Raw genomic sequence first — 21,254 nt, forward strand, 5'->3', positions numbered from 1 at the left:
TTATGCCCCCTACACACAATACTCCAAATAGTTGCAAGGCCAATTATCCCCCCACCAAAATACCCCAATTAGTGGCAAGGCCAATTATCCCTCCTACAATACCCTAAATATTGGCAAGGCCAATTATGCTCCCACAGATACAATACTCTAAATAGTTGCAAGGCCAATTATCCCCTCACCATAATACCCCAATTAGTGGCAAGGCCAATTATTCCCCCCTCCCCCAGTACCCCAATTAATTGCATGGCCAATGACCCCCCCACCCCACCCCAATTAGTGGCAAGGCCAATTATCCCCACCCACAATACCCCAATTAAACCAAGACCAATTATCCCTACCCACAATACCCCAATTAGTGGCAAGACCAGTTATTGCCGCCACAATACCCTATTTAGTGGCAAGGCCAATTATGCTCCCTACACACACACACACATAATAAAGCTTCAAACACAGCTCTTTTTAGACAGTTTCATGGTAAATGTCATATGCGCGGTTACCTGACATTTTATAAAGGCTTCAGACGTTACTATAAGGTATGATGTATTATATGTGACACAATATGCTTATAATGCATTATTACTATAACAAGAACTTGCCACAATTAAGTGGATTTTAACAAACAATTTCTGTTGACTAAATGAAATCCACAGAGTATATTCTGCATATTTGTGCATTTCCTAATATATTTTTTTCCCCTACTTATTAAAAACACATCACCGCCCATGAGAAATAATCAGAAGGCTTTAAATAAAAGCACAAAGTAGCAGGACCTGATAATCACAAACACATATTCGCATCAGTGGAACAGCTTCTACACTAACGGTAAATCGATCCAGAGATTTGAAATGGAGGGACCCAGAGACCGATATTCTGACGACATCAACAGGAGACATGAAGCGCATTACAGCTAGTGAATAATTAACAACTGGCACCCTTCGTCTCTTCCCTCGCTTTCACTTCGCTTGTACGCTGTGTGAATGTGTGTGCATTACTGTTCATGTTAAATAGTTTTTGCCTTAAAAAGACACTGAGCAAATATTCCATTCATAATACAACACTTCGACGGGAGGATAGAACATACTGTAAATATTTTAGACACACCACACACACACACACACACACACAATCAGAGTTATTTTGCTGCATGGACAGCTTTCAATTAAACACATCTTAAACTTTTAAAGGCTCAGATACTCACAAGTGTTTAATATTTCATTTCTGCATAAGAAATAGGTGCTATTCTGGCAAAGCTCACCAGATACTACTTAGAAATAGAATCAGGTTTGGAAAATATATTTCATATTTGGCTATGTTTCATATTTCAAATAATGTAATACTTTAAATATTTCAGTATTTTATTTCATTTATCTTATAACCCTGACTGCCTTTACTGTGGTGTTCAATGATGCTATTACTTTTACAATATACACCGATCAGGCATAACATTATGACCACCTGCTTAATATTGTGTTGGTCCCCACAATGGCCCTGACCCGTCATGCACTGTGTATTCTGACACCTTTCTATCAGAAGCAGCATTAACTTCTTCAGCAATCTTAGCAACAGTAGCTCGTCTGTTGGATCGGATCACACGGGCCAGCCTTCGCTCCCCACGTGCATCAATGAGCTTTGGCCGTCCATGACCCTGTCTCCGGTTCACCACTGTTCCTTCCTTGCACCACTTTTGATAGATACGGACCACTGCAGACCGGGAACACCCCACAAGAGCTGCAGTTTTGGAGATGCTCTGATCCAGTGGTCTAGCCATCACAATTTGACCCTTCGTCAATCTCGCTCAAATCCTTACACTTGTCCATTTTTCCTGCTTCTAACACATGAACAGTGAGGACTAAATGTTCACTTGCTGCCTAATATATCCCACCCACTAACAGGTGCCATGATGAGGAGATCACCAGTGTTATTCACTTCATCTCTTAGTGGTCATAATGCGTGATCGGTGTATATACAGGGGAATATACAGGGGTTTCCCTTTTTCTACAGAAATTTTGCCTCCTCTAGGCATAGCTATAGTTAAGCCAAATTCGTTCATTTAATTTTAGCTAATGAATTTTAATTAATGAATAATAAATTGAATTTAATATTGCATCATGGGATGGTCAGAGGTTGAGATCATATTAATGATGGATAAAACTCTGATCCATTTCTTGAGGTATATCCTTTATTAAAAACATAAAACTCTGGAGCCTTCAGAGAAAATATACATTTTCATGGAGACCGCACACAGATGAACCACCTTCGAATGTGACCGAATCTTTAATATAATTAATTTCACAGCAACGGGGGCGAATACTTATGCAACTTTTCCATTATTTATTCAGAGATTTTTTTTTTTTTTACAAACTATATTGATTTTTCTATCTAATCAATTATTACAGCATATTTTATGTAGATTTCTGCTTAAGCATCCCAATAATTATTTCTAAAAGTTCAAGGGGGGGGGTCAATATTTATAGTTCCAAAGTATGTGAAGAGTTTTCTCAGTCAGTTTTGCAGTAGAGCAGTTCAAGATGATTCACTGGATGTTTGAGAATGGAATTGGGAATGAGAAAGAGACACAGGAAAAGGTTATCAGAGAGAGAGAGAGAGAGAGAGAGAGAGAGAAAGGAGGGGGAAAAAAGGAAATTCGTATGCATGGGTGTGAGTGGATAGTTGACATGCAGGGCTCATTTGTGCGCACTATAATTCCTTCATTCCTGACACAATGTTCTGGCACTGCTACCTTCAAAATGTCAACCTATCCTTCTTCCTCTTTTTTTTCCCTCGTCTTGTTGTTTTTCAGGTCTTTAGTTTTAGTCAAAAGGGCACTTCTCATCTCTTTTCAAGTGCTGGAAAATCAATGGAGAAATACTACAAACAGAGCCGGGGGTTGGGGGAACTAGCTTGTTGCCATAATGAAACCATTTGTTTGAGGTTTTGATCGTCTGTAAGAGGCAGAGGCCGCGTCGCCGCTTTATTAAAATGCCACACACTAATGACAGCAAAGGTGATGTTTGTACATTACAATGTCACGAGTTGAGCAGTATTATTTTGGGGTTTTTTTTTGGATAGGATTCAGATCAATAGAGGCGTTTTCAAGAACATTTTTGTCTTCAGTGTTTGTTCATCCTGACTCGGTTGATCACGTGCATGACAATTGACAGAGAATATACACCGACATTATGATATTGTGTCGGTCCCCCTTTTGTTGCCAAAACAGCCCTGACCCGTCATACACTGTGTATTCTGACACCTTTCTATCATTAACTTCTTCAGCAATCTGAGCAACAGTAGCTCGTCTGTCGGATCGGATCACACGGGCCAGCCTTCACTCCCCATGTTCATCAGTGAACCTTGGCCTCCCATGACCCTGTCGCCGGTTCACCACTGTTCCTTCCTTGCACCACTTTTGATAGATACTGACCACTGCAGACCGGGAACACCCCACAAGAGCTGCAGTTTCGGAGATGCTCTGATCCAGTGGTCTAGCCATCACTTCCTCAACCTCGCTCAAATCCTTACGCTTGTCCATTTTTCCTGCTTCTAACACATCAACTCTGAGGACAAAATGTTCACTTGCTGCCTAATATATCCCACCCACTAACAGGTGCCATGATGAGGAGATCATCAGTCTTATTCACTTCACCTCTCACTGCTCATAATGTTATGCCTGATCGGTGTATTTACTGATGTATAGAGTCCCCTGAAAATGTTCAGTATCGCCAAATACGAGAAATACGTTAGATTTAATAAAGAATTTTAAGTACAGATTACGTAAAATTATATCCAAAAAAAAACCATGATTTTATTGCTTACTTTGCAAACCTACTTTAAATCTTTTATACCAGAGGTTAAAAATGTGTTAGTTTTGCTGTGTCCATGCTCAGCATTTAGATGTCTTACTCAACATTACTGCTTAATATGAAGCTCATATAAAGTAGACACGCTTTAAAAAAAGACACAATTTGTAGTGTTTGCTTTTCTCTAACCTACTAGAGGCAATATTTTTCATAGAAAGGTTAAAAATAAACCCCAAAAAAGCATGATTTTTTTAAATAAGCATCTAAAATTCAAAAGGAGAAAAACCATCACACACTGAAAGCCAACATTATCCTGGACTTGTACATCAGACGTCCAACAATAAAATATTTCGTGTCTTTACACCGACTAAAAATGTCCGACGAGTCAAATTCTATTCCGCGGGCAGAATGATAACTTGAAGAGTTTTTCCTGACTGACAGGCTGAGAAGTTCTAAACTTCACTTCACTTGAAGGGTACCTACATAGCGTCTTTATAACACATTCATGAGCATAAATCTTTTACAAAGCAAATGCTGGAGAATTTCGGTCAAAATTATATGAGGTGACAGTTAAGGATTTACTGTATGTGCAAAGAGAGAATACTAAGAGTTATGGGTTGAGTCATCATGATGCGTCATTATTTTTATCCCTATTTTGTATGCTTCAATTTAAATAAAGCTGCGAAAAGTATACGTCAAGTTTCTGATTTAATTCTAATAGTATTAAAATATATTATATATTAGTTGGTGGGCATTAAAATAGGCTTACTAAATATGTAAAGGTAATTGTTTTTATTTATTTATTTTTTTGAATAACGTACAAAAGTCTTCCATGGTTATTTTTCTTTTATAGTTCAAGTCGTCCTTCATAAGAACTTTTATGCCACAGGTTTTGACATAAGCCTTACAGAAAATCCTGCAGTATTGCTTTCATAAAACATTTATTCGCTTCTTACAAATGTTCTACTTCTTTTTTTTTTTTTTATTTTCTCTATACAATTTTTAAAGCTCTACAAATTTCAAAGCTTTGCTTCATCTAGATTTTCAATTTCTACACCTACGGTTAAGGTAGAACCGCTTTAGGAAGCTGGTTAGGGACTCTTGCTCAAGTTTTATCTGGTTTCTTATTATTATTACTTTTCTGCACTTCAGGTTCAACTCCTTCAAAGTAAAGGTTATATCCTTATTCTTTATTTAAAGGCTCCTGTCCGTTGTTCGTCTAAGAGAAACCTTTCTAAGGGGTTCTACGATGAAGTCCACATCAGAAACGGTTTAGAGTACGACCTCTTTAGGAATCAAAGAACGTTTAAGTCCTCTTTTTCAGTGTAGGACAGAGGGGAAAGGATGATGTAGAGTTTGTGCAGCTGATAATTGAGGTCGCTTGAATATAACAGGAATTTTCAATCCTGGTGTGTGTGTGTATGTACGTTCATTAGATAATGAGTTGTGTGTGTGTGTCGTACTCCGTCTCTAGTGATTCAGTGAGGTGAAGTCTGTCTCTCGCTGCTGATTTAATTAAATCAAACTGTTATTTGCTCTCCTGGTCATTAGAGAGAGGAAAGCAGGGCTTAGCAGTAATTATAGCTATGCTGTCATCCTGCCACTCAATAACCCACCTCTCTGAGACGGCAGATAAATGTTTGAGCCCGGCGCACACGTGTGCGTACATGCGTACCGACGTGCTGGAATCCCTACAAACGTATTCAGATTTTCGAAACCAAGCCGAACAAACGTACCTGGGAGTCTGACTCGACGAGCGTGCGCGTAAACAAGACACGATCGAGAAGTCTTCAAGTTATTACAAAGAACAACACGCATATATCATATTATGCGCCGACACTTTTAGCAGAATCTCCAGCAGCTCATATTGCATCTGCTGCTTTCAGAAACAAATATGGAAAGCTTTCGACGCTTTATTTTCTTCCTTTCCTGTATTCGGGATTCTGACATCCTGCTCATGAAACTACAAAAAGTGATAAATGACAGCCGTACTTCCCAACTCCCCAAGACATTTTTAAATATTTCAGTTCCATTGATTGGCATGGAAAGAGTATAAGGCTAATTAAGAAGTTAAGAAGGAATAACGCTTCAGGATATGTTGGTAAAGGAAAAAGCAGTCAATGACAGGATGGGGTTTAGTGGCCTGAAGTGAAGCGGAGATACTGTGTCCACTTCGTAGATTCTTTTCCAATAACAGCAAATGTGATTTATTCCTCTTGTACCACAGAAAAGAACGCCACGTGACTTTTTTTTTTTTTTTTAATTTGTTTATAGTTATGTCCAAGATTCACAAAATAAGTTTCTGGATTTCTTGCTAAAAATACAGTATCTAGAATCAGGATTCTGATCGAATCAAGCAAACTTCACAATATTGAGAAGAACTTTTTCAAAATGACCTCAGCAGATTTGGGCATCCTCTTCCATTCATGTGCATCTTTCAGGAGTACAGCTATTACATGCATGTCTTCACTTCTCTTGACTATTCTTCCTTTTTTCCATCTCTCAAGTTAATAAGACCAGAAAACACATCTGATCTTGTTCCCAAGAAACTGTTAAGCCCTCAGTCCTTTCCAGTGACGTAACGCTTTAACTGTAGTTTTTCCGTCTGACCTCGACACTGGAGACTCCTTCGGAAAAATGCTCACGGAAACTTGACCTATGAATATATAAACCATAACATGTTAGAAGTTATCTCTGATCCTTTTCCCAGCTTGTCAAACACCTCACCCCATCAGCAGCCCAGCGAAGGATGCTCAGTACCGACTGCCGCCTGTACATGTGACCTTACTTGATAGATACAGATAGGGAGCGCCTGGTTCACCATCAGAGATCAGTTCAGTGATAGCAACACTGCAGCCAGTGACCCAATCTGTCAGTCATGTTTAAAACTGCACCTGATGTATGAGCATGGACTATGAGCTATCTCTGTCTTGTAGATAGGATCGGCATTGTTGTAAATTCACATAAATGAGCTTGATGGATGAGTCACAGGAGTCAAGTTCAAGCATTTCAAATGAACAACACTTGGTCGTAAAAGTCAGCGATCTTCCCACTGACGAGTTAGGTAGAAGTTATATGGTATGGCAGACTGCAACTTTAGAAAGTGTATGAGGTGAAGGTGTTTAAGGAAATGGTGGAACGATGTAATGGCCTCCACTAAAGCAATTCAGAGCCAGTGGATCAGTTCAGATCAGATGGTCATGCGCTTTTTTAATGCAAAATCTGTTCACTGTATTGGAACGTTCGCTCACTAAAAATCCCACAATGCTCAAAAAAGTTCCATTCATGGAAATGACGTCATATTTTCTGAAGCCTCTCAGGTTGAAAATTCGGCACGTTAGCAATTTTTATCTGTATTTAATGTTCTGTCTGTGATTTGTTTGGAGTCTAACAGCTTTTTAGTGTTTAGTGATTTTAAAATATTTATTAGCTTGGCCTATTATCCTGGCTGAAATACCGAACAGAAAGAAAACAAAATAATTTCAGAAATGTCAGTCCTGCCTGTTATCAGAAAATGCCAGTAGTGAGGTATCACAACACATGCATACCCCCCCCCCCCCCCGTTATACTGATTCACAACTTAGACACCGTATTGAGGCACAACCTTACTTAAAGTATGACATTACCAAACATTCAAAGGTTTACAAAAATAATTTTTGTCTGTTTTGTTGAACGGAAGGATGAGTTCAATGATGGACACTTGGGAATATGCAGGACAGCTGATATACTTGCAGGATACCTGATATACTTGGAGGATAGCTGATATACTGTACTGTACATACTAGAATGTAGGCTATGAATATATCAGACACGAAGCAGTATCATCAGAACCAAAATAAGATCTAGCTGTTTTCCTTACTCTCTGCCTTGTAAAGGCTTTATGCTTTTTAACAAGGACAGACAGCGAAGGTGACTTGCGGCCCAAAGTAAATATCAGTCCAGATTACAGTAGCAAGAGAAGCAAGGACAGGACAAGGGCATTGATGAAAACAGCAGTACATCGGTTTAGCTGATTGCACCTAAGTACAGAATCATGTGATATTGCATTTGATTATAATACATTATGCATCATTTTGCTCCATTCAAGTCCCTTAGCCCTCACAATTACACCTGCATCTGCATCTTCTCAAGGTCTCTCTGCAATCCCGGGTGAAGGCGATGCAGCGTTCCTCTCAGTGCCACTTAACGTCAATCAATAAAATAAATACGAAGCATCTTTTAAGCATTCAGGACAGGCTCATAATTCCATACAGAAAGAGGGCCACATTTGTTACACTTTTCACTTGGCCGTGGAGATAAGCAAAGCACTCAGTGGCATGGGCTGGCTTTATACTAATGAGCCAGGCAGATGCCGTTAATCCTTTCATGCAATAAAATATGAGGAAGAATATAGTGGTAGATTTTTATCCAGATTCTGTTCTGTCTTTCGTTCTTTCACGTACAGCAGCCTTCCTCCTGTTTTTGTATTTTTTCCCTCTTCTTTTTCTCCGTCTTCCTTGAGTTTGACATTTTCATACCTTTGCAATTTTTAAATCTCATTTAGGCCAGATAACTCCTCTGAGAGTATACTTGCCTTTCCATGTAATTAAAGCCCCTTTCCTATTTTAAACTTATACACTCGTTTACTGTATCTTATGTACTACTATCAGAGCCGCTGTTATAAAACACTAATCAAGAGAATTCAAGAGCGCTGCGGTGTAATTGATTGTAAAGCAAGGACGACGATATCTGCTCCCAATGTTCCGTTTCCTTTGTGGTTTGTGCTTTCATGTTGTATCAGTATCAGGTGAGATCGAGATCCTCTTCACAGAACGGAAAGTCAGAGCAAATTATAAAAAGGCCTTATGTTTCTAATCTTAGCAGAGTTCATGCAGATATCTAGTCTTCTTTTCTGTCTTTCAAGCTGTACGATGGGCTCCAAAACTCCTTCACCAACTTGGTGATATATTTTAGGCAAAGAATATTCAGCATAATAGAATGATAACTGTATAATATGATAGCATTTTTTGCGTTCTCCTATTTATTAATGGGCAAAAGTGTGTGAGCTCAAGGTAGTTAGACTTTGGTATGAGAGATATTTGGAGCAATGTAGACATAATATTAGGATAAACATGCACTATTACAACTCTTGCTTTAATTAATAACTTAATTTTTGTTTTTTGTTTTTTAAAAACCACATAAACCCTACAAACAACCCACTCGGCTTAGAGGCTTTGCAACCACTGCCACAGCAAGCAGTGGGTAGGCATCCGGGTAATGAGCATGAAACTGAGCCTGACAATCGTGAAAAGGCAGCCATCAACACACCCGTGACTCCTTAAGTGGCCATTTCGGTTTCATTTTATTTTACACTCATCACTGCATGACTTGGACAAACACCAAACCCGACTTGGCCAAGGATGGCCAAGTCTGGTGTATAGACTTTCAGCAGATTCATTATAGGGATATGGGAGGGACATGAAGATAAATATGGTGCAATGTGACAATAGATCGATATAAATCTGTATATATGGCACTGATAAGACAGTAAAATAAAAGAAGGGCAATTGAATCATTGGTGAAGGCAAACTATCAGGCCATTAAGGTGATAAGGTCAGCAGATATCATGAATACAAAGTTGTACAATGATAGTGTAAAATACTCCAAAAAAAATCGAAGCTATAAAGTAGGCAGGCGAGCTTTGTAGCCATGTTCTCAATATGTGTTAGTGTCCTCGAGTCAGTGACTGCGAGACCCGGCCGTGGCGTCAGACGAATTGATTCATTCAGAGATCACCCTGGAACTATACTGCCTCAATGGGAACAGGTTACAGCCACTGAGCTGCAATCCAGGCATTTTCAAAACTGATTTTCTTTGAAATGAAAGCCTGAATAGAGTTTGAAGAGTTTGGAATTTTCCGCTCAGTATTTTGATGATCAGAGATATTAAGCTTGCTAGCAATGTTTGTAGAAACTGGGGGGGGGGGGGGGGGGGGGCGTTTCGCTAAATACCTACAGTACACACACACACACCATCATTTATCAATGTTTTAAAGTTGTGTGTAGATGTTTTTGCATGCATTAGTAGCCAAACTAAGGTTTTTTTCATACTTCATACTTACATCCATATTGTATCGCGCGTTCCTGACACAGCTCTGGAGTTTTGTCTGCAATACTAGATGAGTTGTATGTAGCGAAGCCCACAAAATTCTATATAAGGCAGAGCACAAACAGCTAGGAGTACAAAATGACCAATCAGGGTAAATGCTGAAAGGCACAAGTAGATGTTATTTTGACTCACTTCTATGCCAATGAACTGTTTAAATGGTCTTCAGTAGTAATAATAATAATAATAATAAATTATTATTATTATATGTTAATTATTAATATATTATTAATTAATAACAATAATAATAATAATAATAAGCAAATGCTACAGATTGGAAATCTTAAAATTGGACTGAAATTAAAAATTTTACACTCCATTCATTTGGAACATTGTTATTTCGAGGTCTTTCTCAGGTCTCCAATGAAAGCGCTGGTTAAAAACTTAATTTGATCTTGCTATTCCATTCTTGGTGATTGTTTGGTTGTATTTATTTACCTCTTTTATTTTTATGTATAGTCACTTAACTCCAGAGAGAGAGGAGAGGGGTTTTTTTGCCTCAAGGGGGTAAAAGGGAAGAGGAGAGCTTACACATTTTCCACAGGTCCACTTACTCAGTGAGCGTTATTCAAGTCTCTGAGGAAATATAGAGAGCAAAAACAAGATTAGGGCTGAACAGAGTTAAAAAAGAAAAATGGTAAGTTATAAACAGGATGCTCTTAAAGAACAATTTAGTGGTCTCAGGATAAAACTGTAAAAGCGTCGGGTAAAATACTTGGGTAAGTGTAAGCGTGCTTTTAAAGAGCCTGAATGTACTTCTTAAGCTAGGAGAGTGAACAAGCTCTTTGAGTTAAATTCCATAAGAGTTTTCTTCAGCCATGACGCTTTGACATTAATGTACAGCACACTGAGTAAGAAAAATATATATCGACCAACTCTGCAGAGATGCCACAATTTTTCCTTTTTTTGCTCTAGTTAATTAACTAGCTCTTCATCAGAGGTCATGCACTAATCCCGAGCCAGCATGTGCTTCTTTCTGGACACGTGAAGCAACTGAATCTTTCTTTAAAAAAAAAAAAATAATAATGCCATAGGGCATCTGAGTGCAAGTGGATGGGAATGCGAAGTGGACCATTTTGTATACATGAGCTAGCAGATACAAATGGTTGTCTAGTGCCTCAGTAATTGATGGGGGGTTAACAATGCAATTCTTCACATTCGGAGAGCAGAATTGGCAATGCTTCAACTCGCAGCTACAGTCTAACGGCATCACTGGAATTTTAACTCTCAGATAATACTCAAGGGCCCAGAGACACAGCTTTACAGGCTAAGGTAGCCTTGGTTTAGGCTCCTTATCATTCTTTTATATACTGGTCAGGGTACTGGTGGACCCGGAGTATATCGTGGGTGTTAAGTAGGAATACATAAAAGTCAGTTCATACATTTATTCACAGCTTGGGATAATTTAGCATGACCAATCCAACCTTCCAGTTTTTTGGGGGCGATGTTGGAGGAACATCTGAAAGAATATGGAAAAATCAAACCTTTGACTCTGTAACAGTTTCACCCTGATCAAATAATATTGCCCTGCCGTTATGTATAACTTCTTATCTTCATATTTTTCATAAGCAAGTCCTCCTCAGCTCTACAATTACAATCTGATTTAACTTTTATTCGATCTATTCTATAACTTTAGTCTACTTTTATTCTGCTTACAGGAAATCTGCTTGCCCTGTCTTGATAGATTTATTGACAGCAGCTAACATAATTTAAAAAAAAAAAAAATCTTCGTATAGAAGTCTACCCCAAGCCTATATTGCTGTTCAACAGAATAGGCTTTTATGAATCAACCCTCAAAAGTACACTTATTCCCTATTGGTGGCATTATTTAAGAAGCAGTAAAATGGACTGCTGTCTCAACAGCCACTGAGCTTAGTAAGGAGGCCATTTCAGGAGATTCCCGAAGACACGATCATTACACGGGGAGTTAGTGCCGCTAATCTGTATATTAATTTATCTCCACATACCATTGTGCTCACATCTGTTCCCAGACATAGAATGCTTAAGCTTGCCAAGGAACCACTGTGCCATCACAATTTGCTGTAATAGCTAAAAATAATAAGCAATGCAAAACATAGAATTTCGGTGGCTTATTGTATTCCTTTAGTAGATATATTTATCCTTATAATTGGGACAGGATATCGTGTAAATACAGCTAAGCGGATTAAATGTAAGGGCAATAATTAAGAGTACAACACAGTTTCACTGGGATTTGACCGGGCAAGACTTTTGATCTCAGAACCTTAGCTGCTGGGCCACATTAATAATAATAACAACAACAATAATAATCACTATTATATCGTCTTCTTAGAAACATGTCTAAAATAAGAATCTAAAAGATTTGCTCAGTTCTCAGAGTACAAGTAAGAGTAATTTCTTACTGCTACAGCAAACCAGTTTATTTACTCCTGTAAATAATAATAGATTTTTTTTTTATTTTTTTTTAAAAAAAGGTAAATAGCCATTTTCTGAATTTCAGCTGTGACTGATCATGAATCAGTGTGGTTTTTGTTTTGGGTCAAATTCACAATTTTAAACATATCCAGCAGCGACAGAATCTATTGCCACCGATCCTCGAACAAAACTGTTGGAATTAGTGGTGCAGTCTGTGCTATAGGCAATAGTAAACACTAAAATATTGATTTAAAGTAGCTGTGGAGCATCCAAGCCAAATTCATTGCTGACAAGATTGTTTTGTATCAGCAGTCTGTGAAGCGGTCTGAAATTCTAAGCCACTGTCTGTCACTTTTGTAACTGCAGCAATTCAGTGTTAAGAATATGTTTGAGGCAATATCAGCACACAATAAGACATAATTAAACAGAAAATTTCTAAATAATTAGCTGCGTGTAATCCTTCCTGACGAGGCCAAGGAAAGATAAGAGACTTCCTGTTATCTGCCCAGAATTGAAATATTCTCAACCTATTCAAAAGCCTGAAACAAGGCTGAAAATGTTGTGGACCACGCAGCTGCTGTGCAACTCATCACTGGTAATAAATGACTTCTAGCTGATCGTTTGTCATTTATTGTATCAGACTCAGTGAGAAGTGGCCATTAGGACATTGGAACTTGTGCGTTTTTGAGTGAATTGACAGCACTCAATCATGCCTTGTAGCGCAATATGAGTCAGTGACCTATTTCCCAGTGCATAAGGGAAAGAGGTTTTCTCTCATCCGCTTGTCCTGACATCTGCTGCAGACACTTGGGATGGAGGAGTTGATGGACGACAGACGATTAGACATATACGTAGAAACCAACATTTACAGTTTAGCCGTAGAATCTTTGACGCCAAACAACGATTGACGCCTCGCTATGGTGAGACACATGAAAGAAACATGTGAACCTGATAGTTTGGTCAGACTAAACATGGATGATACTCTCCTTGTGGAAATGCAGGTTCACTGGAACGTAAAAAGATGACTTTTATATAGAATTCGCAAACCCTGGTTTTGTGAACCAATAGAAAACGAAGGCAGGGTTATTTATAATCTCTGGTCTGTAAAAGTATAGTATAGGATGTGTGATCTATAATGTATGTTAGCACGAAAGCTAGGTTTTATTGATGAAATTCTGCCTGCGAGGATTTTCTTCCTAGCCATGTCAAGAAATAGATGTCTCATGCTAAATTTCTGAAGTGTGTTATTCTCTTAGCACTTGTTCTGAATAGAACATTTCTTTTCTATCTGTTCTCAATTCTGTAATGGAAATGTTGCACAAAAAAAAAGAAGGGTAATTGAATAAAATCATACAGGGATTAAAGAACCCCATCCTCAAGCTAGGAAAGCATCATATTGTTGGGACATCAAGTCTGGCAGTGTGATTAATACAGGACTTAATCCCCACTGCTGGCTTTTCTGTTGGGCATAGCATTATCATCGTTCTCAGTTAAGACGTGAGAGACGAATGAGGAAGACACAAAATGTCCCACCTGGCAGCCAAGTAGCGTCTGGATCCCTATGGCGAGCTTCATACCTGATGTTACAGCACAGATGTAGCTGCAAATGCCTTTGTCTCTGTACCTTGCAGTTCTCTTAGTGATTATCTGGCCCTTCTCTCTGCAGATAAAGCTTGTTTGTGGAACAGCAGGTTTCTTTGCTTTCACCAACATAATAGATGATAATAGTTCATTGCAAAATTTCCATTAAGCTGAATGAAGTAATTACTAAATGATTAGTGCATAATACTGATAAAAATACAATCACTGTACTTATTTGCTTCACTGATTCAACGTGTCTATGATTTAATAGCCCCTTCAGATCCTTTCGAAGCTAGTTTCCATGAACTTGTGCCACGTGCAGGCTCCGATTCCTGTTCTCAGCTGATAAGGCTGGTTTTCTGCTTTTGTTGAGCTTGCACGGCTCAAGGTTTGAGGTTTGAAATGCTTTTCTGCTCAACACAGTTGTACAGAGTGGTTATTACGTACAGAGTACAGCTCAAACTACCAAACCATCCGTCAGACCATCAGTTGATAACGTCAACAAAATAGGAGTTGCTGTTAAAACTAGAATGAGTTTCCTGGTTATTTAATTACACCTTTGGGCCACAGATATGGAAGGGAAATTATTTTATATAATCTCATTATTAAGTGTCACTCGGATGAGGATGGGTTCCCACTGGAGTCTGGTTCCTGTCAAGACTTCTTCCTCATATCGTCTCGGGGAGGTTCTCCTCACCACTCTTCCATCTGGCTTAATCATTAGGGATCGACTGATAAGTTTATGATTTATGTTGTCAATTTAAAAGTTCTCGAAAACGCAAAGGCGAATTTCATACTTTACAATTTTTACCAGCATTTTGAACAAGGCGTTTCTGATTACACATATTGCCCTCAGTGGATCGTTTTTTATTCATTTATTTATTTTTTATTACCAGTCCACATAAGCCCTAGAGACTGTGGCAGTGAAAATCCCAGGAGATCAGCAGTTTCTGAAATGCTCAAACGAGCACGCCTGGGACCACCAACCATGACACGGTCAAAGTCACAGATCAGATTTTTTTTCCGAAAGGTCAACGTGAACATTAACTGAAGCTCTTGACCTGTACTTGCAGGATTTTATGCATTCTACAGCAGCCACATGATTGGCTTATTGGATATTTTCATGAGCAGGTGTTCACGTTTCCCTTTTATGTGTCATTTTACAATTTATATTTTTGTGTGTGATGTTTCTTGTAACTGTCTAAGCTGCTGTAACACAAGAAATTCCCTCATGGGATCAATGAAGTGTCTATCTATCTATCTATCTATCTATCTATCTATCTATCTATCTATCTATCTATCTATCTATCTATCTATCTATCTATCTATCTATCTATCTATCTATCTATCTATCTATCTATCTATCTATCTATCTATCTATCTATCTATCTATCTATAGCAGTCGTTTATGATAGACCTTCACGAAATCAGTGTTAAAAAGGATCCTCTCTCAGATTTAGCATTCCCCACAACCCCAAATCTTCCTCCTTTCCACTCCGCCTGTTCATTTTCCTACTTAATATGAAGGAAAGGCATAACATCAAAAAGGAAGGGAATTTAGCAGATAAAAGATCTGTGCGCTGCGAAAAAAAAATATATATATATACCAAAAGGGATGAAAGAATAGTCGGGAAGAGGGGGGGGGAACAAAGGAAATACAAAAGCAGTCTAAATATAGGCACTCGCACTGATGAAGGGGGGAAAAGTTGCTCATTTCTTGGAGACTAAATTATTTATTTTGTCAAGGAATCAGTCATGTGTAAATAAGTGTGTGTGTATGTGTGAAGCAGGAGAATCAAAGTGAGGTCTCTATCTGTATGTTTTGTATTTTAATGACAGCGTTTTTCCTTGTGGTAATGTGTGTGGAAGACCATTCAGCATTATAGTCTAAGAAATCAGGAGATATTTAATTGCATATATTTTTTATAAATCTGTGGTTTGTGTGTCGGTCTATGCAAGCAAGTCTGCATGCCAGTCACCCCCTCCTCTCTGCCTCCTTCTCAGTTTCTCTCTCTCTCCCCCACCCTCCCTCTCTCTCTCTCTCTCTCTCTCTCTGTCTGCATTGCTCTATCTTTCAGTCTGAGACCGAGGCTGTGGAGCACGGAGCAACAAACCTACACACACACACACATGCACACACACACACACACAATCTCACACACATGCACATACACACTGGTCACGTCCGTAGCACTGCCATCCTCTTTCTCTTTTCCTCTCGTGTCCTTTCGCTGCCGTTGCCTTTTGCCTTTTCGCGCTCGCAGATGTTTTCAAGCCAGCATCCCAGGACGGATTTTTCTCTCTCCTCTCATGAATCTGTGATCGCCTCGAAGCCGCACGCGCAACAGCAGCCTCCTGCGCTCAAAGTCCCACTACACCATCGCGGCTTTTGCTGAGCAACGAAGAAACCTCAACATTGGAGGTGTGGAAAAATAGAGAGAGAGAGATCAGGAGGGAGAAGGGCTTCTGGGAGAGAAGGTTGTTTTCTTCTTGTGTTGTGATGCAAAGCAGTCGGAGAGGAGACACCCGGCTGTCTTCATCTTTTCATCCTTGATGGCACTCGTTCAGATGCACATCTCTCAGGAAAAGTATACAGGATCTGTCTTAGAGTTAGTCCGTGTTGGTTTTGTATTTTTTTCCTTTTTTCTCGCTTTCACGGCTGTTCCATCCTCCTCCTCTTCTCTGCTGCAGACTTTGGCGTGTTCAGCGTTCCTCTGAGGATCGGAAACTGTATTCGGCTGCTCTTCAGTCATCTCAGATTTGATCTTTATTTCATTTTGTTATAGATCATTTTCATTTTTTCATTAATATATTTTTATATTGTTTCTTTGATGTCATGTATCTGGTCATGAAATAATTAATGCATTATGGAGACATTTGCTTGATAATGGATCGGCATGTTAATTGGAAGTCCCGTTAACATGATATCGAGCTTGAGGACCAGTGAGACGAGTGTCGCAGCCACACCGAGTGCTTTAAAATACTACCTTTAAAGACAGATGGCTGATGTTTGAAAGATATTTACGAGTTCATTCAATTTTCCATGGCTGTCAGTTTTGGATGAACGAACACCTCATTGTAGGTCCTGTCTTCCAATCATTGTTTATTTTTGGTCGTCATCTTTTTTCCTGTTGTTTTGGACTTTTTTGGAAAGGATCTGTTTTTTTGTCGAGCTTCAGATCATTCCGGAGGAATAAGGAATTGTGTCGTCGTCGGAATACACAGCTGCAACCCCTGGAGCAGGATTCGTCTTGTGTTTTTGATTGGATATTTTGTCCTGAACGTGTATTTGTAAATATTTTTTGAGGAATTTATTTTCCTCTTTTTTTTTTTTGCTGCCGATCTCTTAAGTATCCCCCCTCTCACAGGGAATCTAGGAATTATGGATCCTGCATTGGTTTGATATGTCTTTCTGTTTCTATCATATGAGGAGGCAGGGCATGGAAGTCCCACTCCCCTCTCCGTTCCCTCTTGGGGCAGTTGTTTTGCTTAGCGGATTAGTACTCACCCCGCATACCCCGCCCTCAGCCCCACCCAGAGTGTTTTGGGCCAGTTTATGGAGGCTAGTTCTGTCATTGTCCTTACTAGCTTTTCCTGGTCCTGCTGTTTCAGCTAGAGTCTCGTCCAGCCTTAGCACGACTCACCATGTCCACCATTTTCACAACAAGCATGGCACTGTGCCTATTGCCATCAACAGGATGCCCTTCCTTACACGTGGGGGCCATGGTAGGTCAGGTTTTTTTTTTCTTATTATATTTATACGCTATTGATCAACTCTTTTGTCCTAAATAATGACTTGTATGTGTGTGCACCCATTTTTGAGTGTTGTGTATAGTTAATTGCCAATCTTGCTTTCAGTTGTGAATCCATTATGTTTGGGAAACAATCATTGTTCAAATGTGTCCTACAAAGTAAGGTGTCTTAACCCTACAAAAGTATTATTTAAACCCTCAGACAGCATCTTTTTTGTTTTTCAAGTTTTTCACTGACCAATATTAACAATAATAAAGGTCAAGGAAGTGGCACACAGTACCCAGCAGGATCCACTGTCAGATCTTTCTAACCCAATATCCAAAATATGCCACTTTAAACCAGAATCTCATACTTATATGATGTGATATGCACAACTAAAATGGACCTAATATTGAGCCTTGAGTAACTCCTGAAAGTTTACTGCCATGGGACATTCAATTAGTACTGAGATTTTAAGCTTTTCTTCAGATAGAAGGAAGCACAAAAGTTCCAAGACTCTTCAGGTAGTAGGATCAGGTGTAACACTGCAGATCTCAGTGAAGATCACCATCATGTCACTTGTCATTAAAGACCTTTTTAATGCAATTGTAGCTTTTTAAACTCAGATGACTGAAATTAAGAATCACTCAATGCTACTGTGGATAAAGCAGTGTAATTATGGTATTATTAAGCTCAGTGGGCCGCCCACTCAAGCAGCGTTGTAGGTCAGGTTCATTTTTTTCCTCCTTTAGAAGACTAAATCTCTTCATATCTTGAGAAACAATAAAAGCTGTGTACAATAAAAGCTGTGAACTGATGTCCATATGCATGTAGATATTTACTTGTTAAAAAGATACTCTATTTTGACAGCGCATGTAGAGATAAATTCAAATTATGGACTGTTCAATTGCAACAGTGCAATTGTAGTAAAAGCAGCTATTATATTGCAAGCTGTTATTACAGCGCAATCTACATTAGAAAGTGGAAAGGGGAATTGTTAGATGTAGGAGGCCGCTGGGCAGCTTATTAAAGAATATACTGTAGAGTTCATTATGTTGTGATTGGTAAACGGTGGGTGTTAGAGTTGTTCTCAGTTTGTGGGTAAAAACTTGAATCGATGAATCTTGATTCCGGATAGCAAATACACCGTTTACAAGAGTGCTTTGCAGGATTGCACCGATCTTGGGTGGGATAGGTTTGACCTTTTGGCATGAGGACATTTAGCTTGGCTGTCCAGAGCATTTACATTAACAGTCAGTAGTCCTCTGTCTTGTAGTCAACATTGTTTTTAGGAAATATAGCCACTGCTGTCACCAGCAAGTTGTTCACCCTCCTTACCTCACAATTATTGATTCACTGTTCTTTGGTCATCTTCCTCCACTTGGATCTGTTATTCTTCCAGCATTCCAGCAGATCTGACATCTCTGTACGCCTTTGTGATCAATCCTGTCAAATTTGACCACAACCCTGTAGTGACAGTCATATGAAGTGTCCTCAAACAGGGGACTGACGAAGGACAAGTCCTTGAGTGGTTACAGTTTTTAGAATCACTGAGGTGTAGTTCTTTGGTCCACTGTTCTCAGTTTTGTTCAACTGTATATGAATTCATTATGAAAAGTATCTAGAGCAGGGGAAAGTCCTTCAAGGATTCCAGAGTTCATGATCAGTTTGTTAGAAGAGACCTTCCCTAATCCAACTATCTGGACCAGACTTTGAGAACATCAGCCAAGGTTGTGCCAGCCAAGGCTGTGTTGTGTGTGAGGAGAGAATTGTGATAATTGCTGAGAATTCTCACTATCATTATTCTTCAAGTGGAATTGGGCTGTTTGTATGGCAGCCAGGATTGACTCTATGGAATTGTTAGGGATAGAAGCAAATTCCAGGGGGTCTAGTATATTGGCCATGTAGTGCTGGATGTTGGCCATAATAACCATTGTCCCAAAACATTTCATGATTAATGGAGAATGAACCATTTGCATGTAGTCATTGAGGTGCATCACCTCTGTTTTCTGGGACTGAGGTTGTAGCAGTTATTTTGAAGTAAGCACTGGGAATTTCTGGCTCACTGGTTAGAGCAATGTACTACTAATTAGAAGGATGTAAATTCGAAGTGTGGTACTGTCAAGTGTTCATTGTTAGGCCCTTGTGCAAGGCCCTGCTCAGATCAGTTATACTGTAACTCAATTGTATCTTGCTTTGGATAAAAAAAAACAAGCATCTGCCATATGAGTTAACAAAGTGAACTGATTTATGTGTAGACCCTAAAATTGGGCACTTCTCAAATTTATGCCCAAATCTCACCTTTGCTTGCTTCAATGGATAATCTCACTTGGATTCCCTAGGCTTGTACCAAAGAACTGCTGGTATAATAATAAAAACTCTCCTGTGATCAACCTAGGACACCTATTCACATTTTTTAACATTATAGTATACAGTATAGTTGTTAAAGAGTAATGATTTATAATCTCACCATCTGCTGTCACCCTGAAAAGCTCGCTTTTGTGTCTGGTTCCCCTCAAGGTGTCTTCCACATGTTCTCTCAGGGAGTTTTTCCTTGCCGCTGTTGCCAGTAGCTTGCTCATTAGGGCTTCATCATGGCAGCATTTGCTCGCGAGTTGGACATTGGCCAGTTTCTTGACCCCTATCTTAAAGAAATGACCAGTGATCCTGCAACCTTCTTCTGTGGCTTACAGTTCACTGCTTTTTAGTCAAGACAAGATGTTAAGCTGGCAAAGAAACCTTTTAATTTCCCCCACTATTCCTGTCTTTTTTTTTTATAGCCTGTGTTATGTTGCTGTCTTCACCACATGCTTTAATGTTTCTCACTATACTTTTTTTCTTTTCTTTTTTTTTTTTTTAACATTTTCTTGCCACCTTCTGGTGCTGCTCTCATCCATATCCCCATTTATCGCTTGCTCATTTCATCCTCTCGCTCAGTACGGCTTTTAGCCATAATCTGTATCAATCAAGCATCTGTGTCTGCCAAACAGGCGCGCACATTGCAGTCAATTGCCTTCAGCTCAGTCTGTATTGACGTTATTGGCTCTTGGCATCCCTTAGTGCTCATCCATGAATTAAATTTATAATGCCTACCATTCGCCAAGGAACTTAGTCACAATTTATATGCCTAGCTCTGAAGCATCATTTCTCCAAAGAGAGAGAGAGAGAAAATATAGTTCCTACCTTTTCCCCCAGCACCAGTAAATAGACACTCATATTGTGACCTAGAGAAACTGATCCTGAGTTTAAGTACTGAGAAGTGAACTGAGATTCTTGATGTACTGAAATGGCAGCTTAAATCCAATAGACGGTCCTCTTTCTCCCTTTAAATAGCAATGTCCCTTTTACCGTCTCTGCTTTCTTCCTTCCTTTCTTTTTCTTCCTCTGCTGGTTCATATAATTGGATTGCAGCTCCCTTGCATCTCAAGTTGCTAAGCTGTTTAAATTTACATAATTAACATGGAAATGTTTGGCATATCCCTCTACGGATTTGAGACTGTCAGCCGATACAGATGAAAAAGTGGCAGTAAAAAAAAAAGTGCAGTCTTGAGCCTGAAGGAAAAAAAGAAAAAAGTGAGTAGTCTCTCATCACCTTTCTACCAGTGT

General features: G+C 39.2%; 1 protein-coding gene across 18 annotated transcripts in view; it reads left to right on the forward strand.

The window, feature by feature from the left end:
- nrxn2b (neurexin 2b) overlaps positions 1–21,254 on the forward strand; it is a 599,225-nt gene that overhangs the window by 421,808 nt on the left and 156,163 nt on the right. For 2 of the 18 annotated variants that reach the window (XM_058384479.1, XM_058384480.1), the window contains exon 1: positions 16,006–17,642. The exons of the other annotated variants lie outside the window; for them this stretch is intronic. In XM_058384479.1, coding sequence (XP_058240462.1) covers positions 17,321–17,642 — 322 coding nt within the window. In that variant the 5' untranslated portion in view covers positions 16,006–17,320. Of the gene's footprint in view, positions 1–16,005; positions 17,643–21,254 lie in introns of those variants that run through there. 18 annotated transcript variants of the gene reach the window in all.

The sequence above is a fragment of the Hemibagrus wyckioides genome, linkage group LG29, assembly GCF_019097595.1.
Source record: "Hemibagrus wyckioides isolate EC202008001 linkage group LG29, SWU_Hwy_1.0, whole genome shotgun sequence".
NCBI classification, from domain to species: Eukaryota; Metazoa; Chordata; class Actinopteri; order Siluriformes; family Bagridae; genus Hemibagrus; species Hemibagrus wyckioides.